The 19,421-nt window shown below is 41.9% G+C and overlaps 1 protein-coding gene across 1 annotated transcript in view; it reads right to left on the bottom strand.

Moving 5' to 3' along the window:
- vta1 (vesicle (multivesicular body) trafficking 1) overlaps positions 1 to 19,421 on the bottom strand; it is a 47,408-nt gene that overhangs the window by 26,644 nt on the left and 1,343 nt on the right. Inside the window, exon 2 of the mRNA XM_021611986.2 lies at positions 6,674 to 6,768. Within this exon, the coding sequence (XP_021467661.2) occupies positions 6,674 to 6,768 (95 nt within the window). The remainder of the gene's footprint in view (positions 1 to 6,673; positions 6,769 to 19,421) is intronic.

Genomic DNA, 19,421 nt, shown 5'->3' with positions numbered 1-19,421 from the left:
AGTCGAGCCAGACGTTTCTAATTGAATCAAAGGATTCAGCTTGGATCACAAAACACCACTAAAACTACTCTGGGGTTCTCTAGAAGTCCCTGCTGTACTAGAACAGCTTAGCAAAACACAATAGTCATTTTCAATACGTCAGGACAATATTACCATGAAAGGCTGCATCTTCTTTGATGGTTTTGCTGTCATTGCAAAACAGAATGAGTGAGAAATGTGTTTCTTACTCTTGGGGTAAAGCAACCCTAACAGATGAGAACTAGGCCTACTGACACTCATCAGGTCTGTATAGGCATTGTAGGACAACAAAAACAAACAGCTAGTGCTTTGAAGTGACTGACAATGCAATGTTAAAGACGGCCAAAGCAGCAATCAGGAAAAGAAAAACTGCCGTTTCCATGAAACAGAGGCCCATCAGTGTGTAGCCTAAATACAGACAATCTCTTCCACCACACCTTCACACCCTAATCCACTGCTCTCCAAATGCTAATTTAACGATGGAGAAAATGAGCCAAGTGTGCTGGTCAATATGCTGAGGGCCAGGCTGTGGGCTGGCTTTAGTTCATCTTCAATACCAGAACAAAAAAGACAGATTGGCATCTTAATTATTCATCCTCTGCACAAAATAATAATAACGCGTTGTTTGTTTCCCTAAAAATGTGTAGCTTTAGTGAATATTAAACTGTCATGAGGTGAAATAATAAAGAATCACATGGTGCGATGTAAGATTTGTTTCTTCAAAACAAACTTTATTTGCCACATGCGCCGTATACAACAAGTGTAGACTTTACCGGGAAATGCTTTCTTACAAGCCCTTAACCAACAGTGCAGTTCAAGAAGAAGAAAATATTTACCAAGTAGGCTAAAATAAAAAGTAACACAATAAGAATAACGAGGCTATTATCAGGGGGCATCGGTACCGAGTCAGTGTGCAGGGGTACAGGCTAGTTGAGGTAATCTGTAAATGTCGGTGGGGATGAAGTGACTATGCATAGGTAACAAACAAACAGCGAGTAGCAGCAGTGTACAAGAGGGGAGGGGGCGTGTCAATGTAAATTGTCTGGTGGCAATTTTTATGAATTGTTCAGTAGTCTAATGGCTTGGGGGTAGAAGCTGTTGAGGAGCCTTTTGGTTCAAGACTTGCTCTGCTACCGCTTGCCGTGCAGTAGCAGAGAAAACAGTCTATAACTTGGGTGACTGGAGTCTCTGACAATTTTATGGGCTTTCCTCTGACACCGCCTATTATATAGGTCCTGGATGGCAGGAAGCTTGGCTCCAGTGATGTACTGGCTGTACGGACTAGCGCCTTATGGTCAGATGCCGAGCATTTGCCATACCAGGCAGTGATGCAACCGGTCAGGATGCTCTCGATGGTGCAGCTGTAGAAAGTTGAGGATCTGGGGACCCATGCCAAATCTTTTCAGTCTCCTGAGGGGGAAAAGGTTTTGTCGTGCCCTCTTCACGACTGTCTTGGTATATTTGGCCCATGATAGATCGTTGGTGATGTGGACACTTGAAACTCTCGACCCGCTCCACTACAGCCCCGTCGATGTTACTGGGGGCCTGTTCAGCCCACCTTGTCCTGTAGTAGCGATCAGCTCCTTTGTCTTGCTCACATTGGAGGGAGAAGTTGTTGTCCTGGCACCACACTGCCAGTTCTCTGATCATCTCCCTATAGGCCGTCTCATCGTTGTCGATGATCAGGCCTACCACTGTCGTGTCGTCAGCAAACTTAATGATGGTGTTGGAGTCGTGTTTGGCCACGCAGTTATGGGTGAATAGGGAATACAGGAGGGGACTAAGTACACACCCCTGAGGGACCTCAGTGTTAAGGATCAGCATGGCAGACGTGTTGTTGCCTACTCTTTCCACCTGGGGGCAGCCCGTCAGGAAGTCCAGGATCCAGTTGCAGAGGGAGGTGTTAAGTCCCAGAGTCCTTAGCTTAGTGATGAGCTTTGTGGGCACTATGGTGTTGAACACTGAGCTGTAGTCAATGAGCAGCATTATCACATAGGTGCTCCTTTTGTCCAGGTGAGACAGGGCGGTGTGGAGTGCGATTGAGACTGCGTCATCTGTGGATCTGTTGGGGAAGTATCTGAATTAGTGTGGGTCTAGGGTGTCCAGGAGGATGCTGTTGAGGTGAGCCATGACCAGCATTTCAAAGCACTTCATGGCTACCGACGTGAGTGACATGGTGCGGTAATCATTTAGGCAGGGACTATAGTGGTCTGCTTGAAACATGTAGGTATTACAGACACTGTCAGGGAGAGGTTGAAAATATCAGTGAAGATACTTGACAGTTGGTCCGCGCATGCTTTGAGTAAACGTCCTGGTAATCCGTCTGGCCGAGCAGGCTTTGTGAATGTTGACCTGTTTAAAAGGTTTTGTTCACATCGGCTATCGAGAGAGTTATCACACAGTCATCAAGAACAGCTGGTGCTCTCGTGCATGCTTCAGTGTTGCTTGCCTCAAAACGAGCATAAAAGGCATTTAGCTCATCTGGTAGGCTCGCGTCACTGGGCAGCTCGCGTCTGGGTTTCCCTTTGTAGTCAGTAATTGTTTTCAAGCCCTGCCACATTCGACGAACGTCAGTGCCGGTGTAGTAGGATTCAATCTTAATCCTGTTTTGACGCTTTGCTTGTTTGATGGTTTGTCTGGAGGGCATAGCGGGATTTCTTATAAGCGTCTGGATTAGTCTCCCGCTCCTTGAAAGCGGCAGCTCGAGCTCGATGCGGATGTTGCCTGTAATTTATGGCTTCTGGTTGGGATATGTACATACAGTCACTGTGGGGACAACGTCGTCGATGCACTTATTGATGAAGCAGTTGACTGAGGTGATGTTTTCCTCAATGCCATTGGATGAATCCCGGAACATATTCCAGTCTGTGCTAGCAAAACAGTCCTGTAGTGTAGCACCCACATCATCTGACCACCACCGTATTGAGTGAGTCACTGGTACTTCCTGCTTTAGTTTTTGCTTGTAAGCGGGAATCAGGAGGATATAATTGTGGTCAGATTTGCCAAATGGAGGGACTTCTTTAATATTAGACATTGCGCACCAGCTGTTATTTACAAAAAGACACCCCCCCACCCCGTATCTTACCAGAGGTAGCGTCTCTGTTCTGCCGGTGCATGGAAAATCCTGCTAGCTCCATATTGTCCATTTCTTCGTTCAGCCACGTCTCAGTGAAACATAAGATGTTACAGTTTTCAAATGTCCCGTTGGTAGGATAATCTTAATAGTAGGTCATCAAATTTTATTTTCCAATGATTGTACGTTAGCAAGAAGAACGGCTGGCAATGGGAGTTTACTCGCTCGCCTACAGACTCTCAGAATGATCCCCGATCTGCTTCCCCTTTTACGGCGTCTTTTCAAGCAAAAGGCGTGGATCTGTGCCTGTTCCAGTCGGACTCATTAAAGGAAAAAGTGTCTTTCAGTCCACAATGAGTAATAGCTTTTCTGATGTCCAGAAGTTATTTTCGGGTCATACGAGATGGTAGCAGCAACATTATGTACACAATAATTTTAAAAATAAGTAAAACAAAACAAAAAAATTGCACAATTGGTTGGGATAATGTAAAACGTCAGCCATGTTCTTCGGCGCCATCTTTAATTTCATACTGTGCTTCCTCTTCTGGAATGGAATGAAAGTCTCATTCATGTTCCCATGATTAGGGAGGAAAAATAAAACAATGATTTCACATTAGCTTCCAGAAATATCATACAAGGCGCAAGACATAAAACAAAAGAAGTTGAACAATCTGTCCCGAGTCCACATTGACATAATCTGCGACAGTAGGTCAAATATGTATTTCACAGAAGTTTCTTCACCACCTTTTTAAAGCCCTTTAAACTGGATGCACCCACCAGGTATGGGCTGTTCGCTGGCTGAGACACTAGCTCTATAAAAATCCCTGAGTAAACAGCATCCAGAGGTTGTTTCCTGCTCGTCTTTCAGAGGAAGACCATAAACCCAGTCTTTTGAACTCTTGATGAGAATACAGTGCTCTTACATTTTCTCAAAAGGGAACAATTAACAGATAGGATAGATAAGAAATGTTAAAAAAAAATCAGAATAGGATATACCCGTTCTCTTTCACATAAGAATGTATTGGTTATTAAAGTTGCTTCCTTTCCATGACATCTAACAAACATTTCATACCAAAGGATGTGCAAATGTGACGTATCAAGAGTTGGCTACAGTGTGAGAGAGAACACCCATGTTGCATTAAAACCTTAAGAAAATCAAGGAAAATACAGCACCTTCTGAAAGAATTCAGACCCCTTGACTTTTTCGATGTTACAGCCTTATTCTAAAATGTATTAAATAACAAATGTCTCATTAATCTACACACATTACCCCATAATGACAAAGTAAAAACAGGTTCAGATTTTTTTGCAAATGTATTAAAAATAAAAAATTGAAATACCTTATTTACATAAGTATTCAGATCCTTTGCTATGAGACTCGAAATTGAGCTCAGGTGCATCCTGTTTCCGTTAATTAATCATCCTTGAGATGTTTCTACAATTTGATTGGACATGATTTGGAAAGGTACACACCAGTCTATATAAAGGTCCCACAGTTGACAGTGCATGTCAGGGCAAAAACCAAGCCATGAGGTTGAAGGAATTGTCCGTAGAGCTCAGAGACAGAATTGTGTCGAGGCACAGATCTGGGGAAGGGTACCCAAAGATTTCTGCAGTATTGAAGGTCCCAAAGAACATAGTGGCCTCCATCATTCTTAAGTGAAAGAAATTTGGAACCACCAAAACTCTTCCTAGAGCTGGCTGCTAGGCCAAACTGAGCTATCCGGGGAGAAGGGCCTTGGTCAGGGAGGTGACCAAGAACCCGATGGTCACTCTGACAGAGCTCCAGAGTTCCTCTGTGGAGATGGGAGAACTTTCCAGAAGGACAACCATGTCTTTACGGTAGAGTGGCCAGACGGAAGCCACTTCTCAGTAAAAGGCACATGACAGCCGCTTGGAGTTTGCCAAAAGGCATCTGAAGGACTCTCATACCATGAGAAACAAGATTCTCTGATTTGATGAATGCCAAGCGTCAGGTCTGGAGGAAACCTGGCACCATCCCTACAGTGAAGCATTGTGGTGTCAGCATCATGCTGTGGGGATGTTTTTCAGCTGCAGGGACTGGGAGACTAGCCAGGATGATGACAAGATGAATGGAACAAAGTAGAAAGATCCTTGATGAAAACCTGCTCCAGAGCGCTCAGGAACTCAGACTGGGTGAAGGTTCACCTTCCAACAGGACAATGACCCTAAGCACACAGCCAAGAAAATGCAGGAGTGGCTTCTGGACAAGTCTCAATGTTCTTGAGAGGACCTCCCAGAGCCCGGACTTGAACCCGATCTAACATCTCTGGAGAGACCTGAAAAAAGCTGTGCAGCAACGCTCCCCATCCAACCTGACACAGCTTGAGAGCAGAGAAGAATGAGAGAAGAATGAGAGAAACTCCCCAAATACAGGAGTGCCAAACTTGTAGCGTCATACCCAAGAAGACTTGAGGCTGTAATCTCTGCCAAAGGTGTTTCAACAAAGTATTGAGTCGAGGGTCTGAATACTTGTGTAAATGTGATATTTCAGTTTAACACATTTGAAAAAAATATATATATAGTTTTTGCTTTGTCATTATGGGGTATTGTGTGTAGATTTATGATGGGGAAAAAATGATTTAATCCACTTTAGAATAAGATGTGGAAAAAGTCAAGGGGTCTGAATACTTTCCTAACGCACTGTATATGCCGATCAGGTCTTACATTAAACACAGAGCTTAAAACTCAAATCAGATGTTTTTTTTATTGCAAGTCTCGCAATTCCACTCAAGAAATTTCGGAAGTACATTTCTGATGGAATCCATTATTCAAAAGGCATGCATACCGTAACTAATGGTGGTTCAGATTGCAGTCTTACCGAAGCTTTGACTGAATGTGTGATCCAACTATCTCAAAGACTCCAATTTCTCCTTGGATAACTTTAAAAGTAGACCTAATCGAATCTAGGGGCTACATTACTATCGATTAGAGACATGAATATCTGATGGACAAGCTAAAGAATAACTGCTAGACCCTCAAAACAAGCAGAAATTACATTTGGCATTCACCTTTTGAGAAATTTGACAATGTAAATCAAAAAATTCCTCCTATATTTAGATCATACGGCAATTACATTACAGATGTTTGGAATCAAAGAGTATTTCACTCTTATAATTGAAAATGACGAGGTGCAGATATTTCAATCATGTTCGCAGAACTCAATCAAGGGAGGCTGACGCTTTGTTGTTAATGTCCTTTTTCTGAAGGGAAACTGAATCCACTGCAAGGCCTGTTCCTGACTAGCTTTGAAAATAGTAAAATGTCAAGACTCCTAAAGTGCACTTAGTGGCCAATGGCTTTGAAGATATTCATTACTAAACTGCCCTCAGACATTCACGACGTGATAAGCTTCATTTAGTGGATATTGGTACAGAATAGAGGAAATAGAATTAACAAGGAATATGAAGTAGTACATTATGATAACTACATTATGATATCTTACCCAAAAATCCACAAATCATGATGTGAAGACAATTAGGAAATAGTAGATAAATGTGTCATTCTTAAACGTTCCAAAGGCTGTATCCAACCTTTAGTGTAGCTGACTAAGTATCTCACCGTTTCTAACTGATCCATCAGTTGCACAAGAAACTTCCGACATTCTGGGGTTTTGCTGTCCAGTTTCATTCCCGTCTGCATGGCATAAAGCCGACCTGAAAGAGAAGGAAAAGGGTATCACCATTTTATCCCAGAGCAATGTGTCAGGGGTGATGATGACACTTCAGGTTTCCCAGAAATACACTGCGTACCCTGAGAACTGCCTCAAATTCGTTGGGGTATGGATTACAAGGTGTCGAAAGCGTTCCACAGGGATGCTGGTCTATATTTACTCCAATGCTTCCCACAGTTGTGTCAAGTTGGATGCATGTCCTTTGAGTGTTGGACAATTCTTGATACACACAGGAAACTGTTGAGCGTGAAAAACTCAGCAGCGTTGCAGTTCTTGACGTACACACACACACACACACAAACCTGTGCGCCTGCCACCTACTACCATACCCCGTTTAAAAGGCACTTAAATATTTTGTCTTGCCCATTCACCCTCTGAAATGGAACACATACACAATCCATGTCTCAATTGTCTCATGGCTTAACACTGATTAATGTGGATTTAACAGGTGACATCAATATGGGATCATAGGTTTACCTGGATTCACCTGGTCAGCTTTACCTGGATTCACCTGGTCAGCTTTACCTGGATTCACCTGGTCAGTGTGTCAGGGGAATGTTTTGTACACTGTGTTCAAACAAAAAGATAGAGTAGTCTCTCTTTATTATCCCCGAACAGCAATTCTTATGGTAAAATCAAATGTGGACTGGGCACATAGTTCTGTTAAATGGTCAAACATTTTTGGGGTTCAGGGTGAGGTCTTTCAAATTAAAGTAGGCTACCCTAAATCACCCAAAGTGTCCATTTGTCCAGCATGTTGGGGCGGCAGGTAGCCTAGTGGTTAGAGCGTTGGACTAGTAACCGAAAGGTTGTAAGATTGTTTTCACGTTCTTCTCTGAGTTATGATGCTCACTTTGAGTGAAATGATTCAACATCCCATCAGCGCAAGTCCGTGAATGAGGCTGTGTACATATTAGCATTATTGTTATTATATCCTTAGCATTGTTTCACTCAGCACATAGCAGCCAAGAGGGAATCTTGGCTCATGTTTTCAACACACGCTGTCCATCCACCCTCTCCTCCATGTTGACAGATCCTTGTGTCCTTTGATTTTATGCATCCAGGCTCAGGACCATTAGCGCTCTTCTCTCCGTTTTCAGAGATTGAAAACATGCGCACACCCAGACATCTGGTGAAGGACTGTCCCCTGAGCCTTAAAGTCTTCCCTGTGTGCCACTTTGACACACACTCAATGTTTGAGAGGCCATTGCCAAATCCAACAACTCTGGGTTTACAGCTGTTTCGAGTGCTGCAGTTTCCAACCAACAAAGAACTCTAAAGAGCCACACCTAATTGACAGACATTCTATTGAAGTGGTACATGAATGAAGATGTGGGAAATTATACAGTGGGGCAAAAAGTATTTAGTCAGCCACCAATTGTGCAAGTTCTCCCACTTAAAAAGATGAGAGAGGCCTGTAATTTTCATCATAGGTACACTTCAACTATGACAGACAAAATGAGAAAAAAAATCCAGAAAATCACATTGTAGGATTTTTTATGAATTTATTTGCAAATTATGGTGGAAAATAATTATTTGGTCACCTACAAACAAGCAAAATTTCTGGCTCTCACAGACCTGTAACAACTTCTTTAAGAGGCTCCTCTGTCCTCCACTCGTTACCTGTATTATTGGCACCTGTTTGAACTTGTTATCAGTATAAAAGACACCTGTCCACAATCTCAAACAGTCACACTCCAAACTCCACTATGGCCAAGACCAAAGAGCTGTCAAAGGACACCAGAAACAAAATTGTAGACCTGCACCAGGCTGGGAAGACTGAATCTGCAATAGGTAAGCAGCTTGGTTTGAAGAAATCAACTGTGGGAGCAATTATTAAGAAATGGAAGATATACAAGACCACTGATAATCTCCCTTGATCTGGGGCTCTACACAAGATCTCACCTCGTGGGGTCAAAATGATCACAAGAACGGTGAGCAAAAATCCCAGAACCACATGTGGGGGACCTAGTGAATGACCTGCAGAGAGCTGGGACCAAAGTAACAAAGCCTACCATCAGTAACACACTACGCCGCCAGGGACTCAAATCCTGCAGTGCCAGACGTGTCCCCCTGCTTAAGCCAGTACATGTCCAGGCCCATCTGAAGTTTGCTAGAGAGCATTTGGATGATCCAGAAGAAGATTGGGATAATTTCATCTGACCATATGACACCAAAATATAACTTTTTGGTAAAAACTCAACTCGTCGTGTTTGGAGGACAAAGAATGCTGAGTTGCATCTAAAGAACACCATACCTACTGTAAAGCATGGGGTGGAAACATCATGCTTTGGGGCTGTTTTTCTAAAAAAAGGGACCAGGACGACTGATCCGTGTAAAGGAAAGAATGAATGGGGCCATGTATCGTGAGATTTTGAGTGAAAACCTCCTTCCATCAGCAAGGGCATTGAAGATGAAACGTGGCTGGGTCTTTCAGCATGACAATGATCCCAAACACACCGCCCGGGCAACGAAGGAGTGGCTTTGTAAGAAGCATTTCAAGGTCCTAGAGTGGCCTAGCCAGTCTCCAGATCTCAACCCCATACAAAATCTTTGGAGGAAGTTGAAAGTCTGTGTTGCCCAGCAACATCCCCAAAACATCACTGCTCTAGAGGAGATCTGCATGGAGGAATGGGCCAAAATACCAGCAACAGTGTGTGAAAACCTTGTGAAGACTTACAGAAAACATTTGACCTCTGTCATTGCCAACAAAGGGTATATAAAAAAGTATTGCGATAAACTTTTGTTATTGTCCAAATAATTATTTTCCACCATAATTTGCAAATAAATTCATAAAAAATCCTACAATGTGATTTTCTGGATTTTTTTTTCTCATTTTGTCTGTCATAGTTGAAGTGTACCTATGATGAAAATTACAGGCCTCTCTCATCTTTTTAATTGGGAGAACTTGCACAATTGGTGGCTGATTAAATACTTTTTTGCCCCACTGTATATGACTAGGCAACTAGATTCAGCCATGGGTGAAGTGGAGTGGATGGTTGGGGGGCCGAAACGTAATTCTATATATTTTTTATACTTCAAATTGACCACAAGTAAGCCCTAATGAGATTGGATTGGAAAATAATCATTTTATCCCCCCAGATCTATAATTTTTATTTTCACAAAAAACTTTTGGGGGGGCAAAAATGTATAATCACTTGGGCGTGTTGTGGCCCGTGGGCCGCCTGTTGCCGACCTCTAGACTGACTAGGCTATAGACATAACACAAGAAGAAGCCACTCAGAATAAGAGCAATGCCATGAAGAGGCAGAACAAAAAAGTCCACAGCCTGAAGTGTGAGCCTCTGAAGGACTGCAGTCAGAGCCTTAATAATGAGCTGTCTCCAACCGGGACAGAACAACAATCATCGATCCAGTGAGTTCAAAGTCATTAGCTACACAAAGTAAGACAGGCAGGTGAAATGTTTTCCAGACCAGCACCCAAGTAGTTGTCCACCTCTAAAATGAAGATCATACCTTCCACACGTTGGCGATTTAAATGCTAACAGCATGAAGGATGCTGCTGTCCCTTAGGAAATTAAAAGATGAGCCACTAGATCAGCTTGTAGCCTAGAGCCTGTCTAGCAAAAAAACATGGCATAATTGTTTGCCATTCTTCAAAGAGTGCTTTAAAAGAACAGGATAAAGCTGTACACTAGTAGGGATGGGCATTTGACATTTTATGACTGTTCGAGTACTCGCATTATTTTTTTTCCTCCAGAGTACTCAAATATTTTTTAGAACATAAGGCCCACACTGTAAAGAAATGTGTGCATTTATCTATAGGCCTATGCCAAGTGTTGCGACAATGCCTCATTTATCATAACCATTAGAGATAATAAATCCTAATTGCTAAATTGACCCATATATATATTAATTCAATAAAAAAGCATGTGCCATTTAATTTAATGAAACCGTAATATCAACTATATCGTGAAACACAATCTTCAAAAAGGCAGTCACCTCAGCAGTGGCGATTGCTCGTAGAAGCCTATGGCTATGCAATGGCATAGCCTTATATTGTTAATTTAGCAGACAAGACGCTCTTATTTCCCAAGCCCTTATCACAATCAAGACACCTATTTTAGAGTTTAAAAAAAAGAAAATAAATGAAAAAGTTGCCACTGCAAAGTGAGGCGCGTCTAGAACAGTTTTTTAAACATTATTTTAAACGGGGCTCAATTTGGCGAGTTAAAATACTTTTTCAGGGTTACAAAATCTGTCTTTTCGCTATGCAGATATTAGTTTATTCTGCCAGTTGTTTTGAATTTTCTGAATGGATGAACAACTCCACATTGAACACTGCATGGCTACATCTGTTTGGTGAGTAACCCTACGCTTAACGATTCTGGTGAAAACATGCTCTGTCTTTATCAAACTATTTTTTTGTGCGTATTTTCAGTATGGAACCTGTCTATTTTTACGGGGTTATAGCCTAGGCTAACCAATTCTAAAATGGCACTATCAGTTCGCAATGAAGCCTAAACGGAAAATACATGGGAATATTATTCCAACTGCAGCTCGTTGTTAGAACACGTTTTCCTACTTCAGTCAACCAGTCCATTTTGAATGTGTGATAACATTGTTGTTATTTGGCAAGGAATGTAACTTGTGTATCCCATCAGTCAGATACGTTTTTACAGGCATTTATTTATGTAGGCCTAACGGGAGCTTGTGTGCGCAGTCAGCATGTGTATGTATGGAGCGGTTAGAACGCAATTGAGATAATAAGACATGGAACTGTGTGATGCATGGCTTGGTACATTTTTTGTTGTGCCCCGCAAATGCACAAATGGAACACTAGAGTCAAAGCAAATCAACGTTGTCTTCAAAACAATTTTCAATGGCCCGTTCAGGCAGCCACAAAGCACATTCCACCAAATAGTTTTACAGTATTTGATTATTATTATTATTTTATGTTGTTGAATTTTTACCCCCTTTTTCTCCCCAATATCATGGTATCCAATTGTTAGTAGCTAGTATCTTGTCTCATCGCTACAACTTCCCTACGGGCTCGGGAGAGACGAAGGTTGAAAGTCATGTGTCCTCCGATACACAACCCAACCAAGCCGCACTGCTTCTTAACACAGCGCGCATCCAACCCGGAAGCCAGCCGCACCAATGTGTCGGAGGAAACACCGTGCACCTGGCAACCTTGGTTAGCTTGCACTGCGCCCGGCCCGCCAATGGAATCGCTGGTGCTCGATGAGACAAGGATATCCCTACCGGCCAAGCCCTCCCTAACCCGGACGACGCTATGCCAATTGTGCGTCACCCCACGGACCTCCCGGTCGTGGCCGGTTACGACAGAGCCACTGCGCCACCCGGGAGGCCCCCATTATTATTTATTTTTTATCTCTGGACAGAGCTTTGACGTCCGTTCAGTACTCATGTCCATCCCTAGTAGCGCCGATGCAATAATTTATTCACCAACATTTCGACAGCAAGCGGTCTTCATAGAATAGGCTACACCAAACCATGAGCAAGCACAACATTTCAGCAAATTTGGCCTAATTGTTATCAAGAGGACAATGCAAAGTACTGCATTTTATTGAGATCTTCAGAGACACCAGTGATGCAGTTGTCATTCTGACCTATAAGTTTTGACAACTGCCTGGCCAGCCCTCTTTGCCTTGAATGCAACAGGTTCCATAGGCCTGTCTGTGAGCTGAGAAAGTAGGCAACCCAACATCAGCTTCCAAGTCAGGAGCACATCAACAGGGCATTTTAGTAATAAAAAAAGAAAGTTATACTAAATCAGCAAATGTCACATTTCCAAGGTGGGATAGGGTATCATACGTTATATGTTATGACAAAGGTTGAGTTTTAAATCACTCATCTAACTCTAATTTCACAGTCATTACATTGTAAAACAGGGTGGACTAGCAATTAATACTTCCCAGCAGAAAATAAAAAAGCAAATATACCCAGCTGGGAGTTCTCTAAGTATGGCAAAAACACTGATCGTTCATTTTAATGAAGGGGTCTGTGTCTTTGATACAGGGCTGCTCTAAGTATGAAGCCTATGAGTGGGCAAATGTTAATGTTTAATTGTAAATGTCAATGTTTACCAATGGAATTTGGTAACATTTCTTGTCCAGATCCATGTGTGATAGGCATGTGTCAGTGAGTCAGTTATAAGAGTCAGTTATAATTGTAACAACATGGCCTTAAGATATCTAGCTAGGCTAAATTCTGCATTCAAGGCACAGATATTGTTGTAAGGCCTCATATAGTGAACAAAATTATAATTTTCTTTTGTGTTTTCAACACCTGGGATGCCATCAGTGTATGGCAGGTTGAATGCTGCTGCATTAAAAATTAACAAGAAAAAGCCTGGGGCTTGAAACCAATAGTGGGCCTGTTACATGGTTCTCTCTCCTACAATAACACTGGCTCAATTCAAATTGCAACTGAACATAAAACACCGGAAAGACGCGTTAAGGTGACCAATTTACAAGACAGAAGAAAAACAGAATACAGTCACTACTTTTGGTTGGCTGAAGCAGTTTAGATGTGATTCTAGTAGGTTCAGCTTAGATAGAGGCACAATATTCATTATGCTCACCATTAGCTTTTGAGAAGAGAATTACATGGCTTTTAAAATGGCTTCACCATGTGTCATATATCAAAACAAAGCATGTCAGAAATCAGAAGAATTGAACATTTTTGAAAACACTTTTCAAAAGTTTGAGCCAAGGTGCAGCTGTGTAAGGCTCTGCATCGCAGTACTCGAGGCGTCACTACAGACCCGGGTTCGATCCCGAGCTATGACGCAGCTGGCCATGACCGGGAGACCCATGAGGCGGTGCACAATTGGCCCAGCGTCGACCAGGTTAGGGGAGGGTTTGTCTGGCTGGGATGTCGTTGTTCCATTATGCTCTAGGGACTCCTTGTGGTGGGCCGGGCGCCTGCATACTGACTTCGGTCGCTCAATCTTCGCCTCTCCCGAGTCCGTACGGGAGTTGCAGCGGTGGGACAAGACTGTAACTACTAATTGGATACCACGAAATTGGGGAGAAAAAGTGGAGAAGTCCATTAAAACTATGCCAAAGGCCACCTGTTGATATTTCCTAAACAGTTAGCCATAAGGAAAGCAATAGGGATAATTTTGCTCAGATATGATGATGGTCACTGCACATCACAGCGGGCACTCACAATGTCATCCTTTGTCAAGCCATTACGCCCATACAGCTTAACATCCAATTCTCCTCTTCTGAAACAATGCAACACTGAGACCATTCACGACAGACGCAAGGCCATGAAAATAAAATCCATAATCCACTGTACTTCAGAGGGGGAAATTATTTTGCCATGGGCAGAACTTTCTGTGTGAGTGTGGAAGGGGGTTGGTGAGTAAGGGAACTTCATGGATGGCCAGGGGGGGTTACAGTATTCTCTCCCCTAGACAGAGATGTAGGAGAATGACAAACTACAGTGTCCAATGACACAAAAAGAGACAGTCAGCAGCATTCATTCCTCTGCAAGACTCCACAGATGGTAGTGCGTGCAGCCCAGTACATCACTGGGGCCGAGCCCCCTGCCATCCAGGACTTCTATAACAGGCAGTGTCAAAGGAAGGTCCCAAGAATTTGAGGACTCAAGCCACCCAAGTCGTGGACTATGCTACCGAACGGCGGCGGTGCCGATGCACCATGTCTAGAGCCAACAGGACCCCCCCAGGCTTCTACCCCCAAGCCATTCCTGATAGAAAGTTAAATAGGTAGCCAAATAGCTACCTGGACAATCTGCATTGACCCTTTTTGCACTAACTTTGACTTATCACATACGCTGCTGCTACGGTTTAATATCAGTCACTTTATTCCTAGTTATATGTACATATCTACCTGAATTACCCCTGCACATCTACTCAGTACCCTGTGTATTTAGCAAAGTTAACGCTATTTTTTTAAACTTTTCTATTATTTCTCTCTGTATTGTTGGGAAGGACCAGTAAGTAAGCATTTCACTGTTAGTCTATACCTGTTGTTTACGAAGCACGTGACGAATAAAATTGTATTTACTTTAATTTCAGAAATGTGGAATATACAGTGCCTTGCGAAAGTATTCGGCCCCCTTGAACTTTGCGACCTTTTGCCAAATTTCAGGCTTCAAACATAAAGATATAAAACTGTATTTTTTTGTGAAGAATCAACGATAAGTGGGACACAATCATGAAGTGGAACGACATTTATTGGATATTTCAAACTTTTTTAACAAATCAAAAACTGAAATATTGGGCGTGCAAAATTATTCAGCCCCTTTACTTTCAGTGCAGCAAACTCTCTCCAGAAGTTCAGTGAGGATCTCTGAATGATCCAATGTTGACCTAAATGACTAATGATGATAAATACAATCCACCTGTGTGTAATCAAGTCTCCGTATAAATGCACCTGCACTGTGATAGTCTCAGAGGTCCACACCAGGCAGGTCCGAGATACTGTTGTGAACAAGTTTAAAGCCGGATTAGGATACAAAAAGATTTCCCAAGCTTTAAACATCCCAAGGAGCACTGTGCAAGCGATAATATTGAAATGGAAGGAGTATCAGACCACTGCAAATCTACCAAGACCTGGCCGTCCCTCGAAACTTTCAGCTCATACAAGGAGAAGACTGATCAGAGATGCAGCCAAGAGGCCCATGATCACTCTGTATGAACTGCAGAGATCTACAGCTGAGGTGGGAGACTCTGTCCATAGGACAACAATCAGTCGTATATTGCACATATCTGGCCTTTATGGAAGAGTGGCAAGAAGAAAGCCATTTCTTAAAGATATCCACAAAAAGTGTAGTTTAAAGTTTGCCACAAGCCACCTGGGAGACACACCAAACATGTGGAAGAAGGTGCTCTGGTCAGATGAAACCAAAATTGAACTTTTTGGCAACAATGCAAAACGTTATGTTTGGCGTAAAAGCAACACAGCTCATCACCCTGAACACCATCCCCGCTGTCAAACATCTTCAGCAGGGACAGGGAAGATGGTTAAAATTGATGGGAAGATGGATGGAGCCAAATACAGGACCATTCTGGAAGAAAACCTGATGGAGTCTGCAAAAGACCTGAGACTGGGATGGAGATTTGTCTTCCAACAAGACAATGATCCAAAACATAAAGCAAAATCTACAATGGAATGGTTCAAAAATAAACATATCCAGGTGTTAGAATGGCCAAGTCAAAGTCCAGACCTGAATCCAATCGAGAATCTGTGGAAAGAACTGAAAACTGCTGTTCACAAATGCTCTCCATCCAACCTCACTGAGCTCGAGCTGTTTTGCAAGGAGGAATGGGAAAAAATGTCAGTCTCTCGATGTGCAAAACTGATAGAGACATACCCCAAGCGACTTACAGCTGTAATCGCAGCAAAAGGTGGCGCTACAAAGTATTAACTTAAGGGGGCTGAATCATTTTGCACACCCAATTTTTCAGTTTTTGCTTTGTTAAAAAAGTTTGAAATATCCAATAAATGTCGTCCCACTTCATGATTGTGTCCCTCTTGTTGTTGATTCTTCACAAAAAAATACAGTTTTATATCTTTATGTTTGAAGCCTGAAATGTGGCAAAAGGTCGCAAAGTTCAAGGGGGCCGAATACTTTCGCAAGGCACTGTAGCTAAAGGGGATGGTTGACTCTGTCCAATGTAGCTTGATTCACAGGGATTAGTGTCGTTCATTTAATACACTGAATGTTAAGAATATTTCCCATCTCAAAAGTGAGTCAACTTTTCCCCCTGCAGATGTTCTTCCACAGAAATAGACAGTGTGGTAGTTGAACCTCCACTAAGTAGGCCTAATCCATGACATCCTTATTAATGTATGTTGAAGTAACAAATCGGCCTATAACTTTCAGTCAATCTTTTGGGTTTCAGATATGGTAGAATTTGACTAAAATCATTGCCAAATGGAAATAAATTGGAGGAATACATGCCTGTCCTGGCATGCATCCCCAACGCAAGCTTGACATTAGTCATAAACAGAGTGTGAGTTGAGTCCTCAGTTTGGGCGTGACAAAGTCTTCACTGACATTTGCAATGAGAACAGAATTGGGTATGCTGGGATGCTAGCCCGCGCACTCAGCTCTCCTCACTTCAAGGATGTTATTATGTACTATAGCTGCAGTTCAACCGGAAGACTAGATCAAGTCCCGGAAGCGGGAGAGAAAACAACTCAAAGAGAGCCTTTTCCATAAGTTAATACTATAGCACAATGCCAGGGCGCAGGGGCCTACACTAGGAGACAGAACACAGGCCCATGGTGCTGCAGTCGAACCGGAGGTTCAGCAATTTTCACTTCTGTGCTTCAAGTTGGCCATGTTTTATACAATATAAAGCAGCAGGAGAACACAATGTTCTATTTGAAATGAAAGCCTCTGTGTTGGTTAGGGTTACTATGTGCTGCTGAGGCGGGATATTAAATCACTGTGGTATCCTGCTGCTAGCTTGGACATTCATATTAGGGAAAATGCAATCCATTAAGTGGAAGTTCATTTGTAGTCATTGTTTGGCCTGGGGGTGCTTGGGTTCAATAATGGTGGGTAATTATAGGGAAACAAATCAGTGCTTTTGTTTAAACCATGAATTTCCCTAGTTGTATGGAATGGATCAAGTAAGCTGTAGCCTAGATGATGAACATTGCACAAATAGGCTTGGCGTATTTTGGTCAATGTAATATAACGGCTCGCCGATTTAAAAAAATGAATGATTGTTGCACCACTCCTTTGTAAAGCCTGCCACCACTAATCCCCTAAATCAATACACTAACCTAAAAGTCTTTGAGTCCTCTAACCATTGTCATGTGCTGAATGCTTGACAAAAGAGGAAGCTCATTTGCTATTCAGATGGTTTCATCCAGACCATCAAAATGTCAGGCTAATAACTGTGAGAAAATCTTTATTACATTAGGTAGACTAGTCCATTTGATCCTATTCAGTCTGATTCAAATAATGGCAGCCATTTTCCTCTTGTGAGTCTGATTTACATTGGACCTTTGAAGCTAGAATAGCCTGGCATATAGGATACTCTGCAATGAAGTAGAGGTACTACATCGTCTTGATTCTTGACAATTAGATTTAGAGCAATGAAGGTTCTCTTAACCATAACATTTCAAAACAAAGGCAAAATCCGTTTGAGAGAAAAGTCAGTCCCTATGGCAGTCAACTCTACAACCTTCTTCCAAAGACAATGGGGTTGAGTCATTCAGAGGATATGTCGATGCTGACCTCCAGTGGCATGTTGAATTACTGGTCCACTCTGATGCTCATGGGCCGTGAAACAAGGAACTCGTGCTGAAAACCTTCAACCATCTCTGCTTCAGTCCAAACCAGCCTAAATAAAATCAGACAATTGGAGAACTCAAGAAACACCAAATCTACCAGACTTTCTGTCTAAGCCCATCAACTAACAATCCCCAGCCATAATTATATACACAAGAAAAATATCAATAGGGCTTATTCCAATAAGGCTCACAAAAACAGAACAGATTAGTGTCCTTCATCCAAAGGACACTAATTTCTCTACTCATGTCCTTTCAATTCTACCAACACACCCGCCATTGCAATTAAAATAAAAGAACCAGTCGGGCAGTGAAACTGCGCAGTGATGCCAAACTGGAAAAACATGTTCCTCAGCATATTTGGCTAATCCACCTCACAGCATGTTCTCCACATCCCATACATCCCTTTCAGCCAAAAGCAGCCATTGTCAGTCATCAGTATCTTTGTAATGAGCCATGGTAATTATATTTAAATTCAATCACTTTTGACAACAGCTGTTTTGATTTGAATGAAACCTTCTATACATATTTTCCCATCGCAGAAGTGCTCAGAAGATGACTTTTTGGACCTCAATGCCAAAACATTCAAGAGATAAAAGGTGCTCAGAGATGATCCATGTCTTCGTCACTGGAAAAGATAAACGATTGAGAATTATACAATTTAAAAGCTTACAAACAGGTCAAACTATTTTATAATTTCTTTAAATATCGTGTAAAAAAAAAATAATTTAAAAACCCCTTAATTATCTAAAAACACAAACTCCCATTGAGTTCATATTCGCATATGTTGTAGCTTAGTAGTGCTCAGCAATTAACCAACATTTGTTATTTTACGGTTTTTAAAACAACTATTTGACCGGTTGTTTCAATTATTTGAATTCCATTTCATTTGTTTCTGTTGCTCAATGCACATTGAACAGTTTTTCTAGAGATAAATCAGATCAAACCCGAACTGTGTGATGTAGTAGGGAGTTGCTTCCAACAAGCCAATATTCGACAGTTTGGTAATTAACTACAATGACCATAATCCTTTGCACGCCTACTTGTCCGGCCTTTAGCCGTGGTATATTGGCCATATACCACAAACTCCTGAGATGCCTTATTGCTATTATAAACTGGTTACCAATGTAATTAGAACAATAAAAAAAAATGTTTTTGTCATATCCACGGTATATGGGCTTATATACCACAGCTGTCAGCATTCAGGGCTCAAACCACCCAGTTTATAATCTTTATTAAAACGCTTTTTTCTCAATATTACAGTACATGAATAAAAATGTTTTTCAAACATTTATTTTGAAACATTCCATCTAACAACTCTTAAGCATTATATTACAGAAGTCTCCAAAGCACGTTGTAGAATAACCAAA

This window comes from Oncorhynchus mykiss, chromosome 8 (genome assembly GCF_013265735.2).
Source record: "Oncorhynchus mykiss isolate Arlee chromosome 8, USDA_OmykA_1.1, whole genome shotgun sequence".
Classification (NCBI taxonomy): domain Eukaryota; kingdom Metazoa; phylum Chordata; class Actinopteri; order Salmoniformes; family Salmonidae; genus Oncorhynchus; species Oncorhynchus mykiss.
Note: the sequence above shows the minus strand (reverse complement) of the source record. Positions and strands in the feature narration are given on the sequence as shown.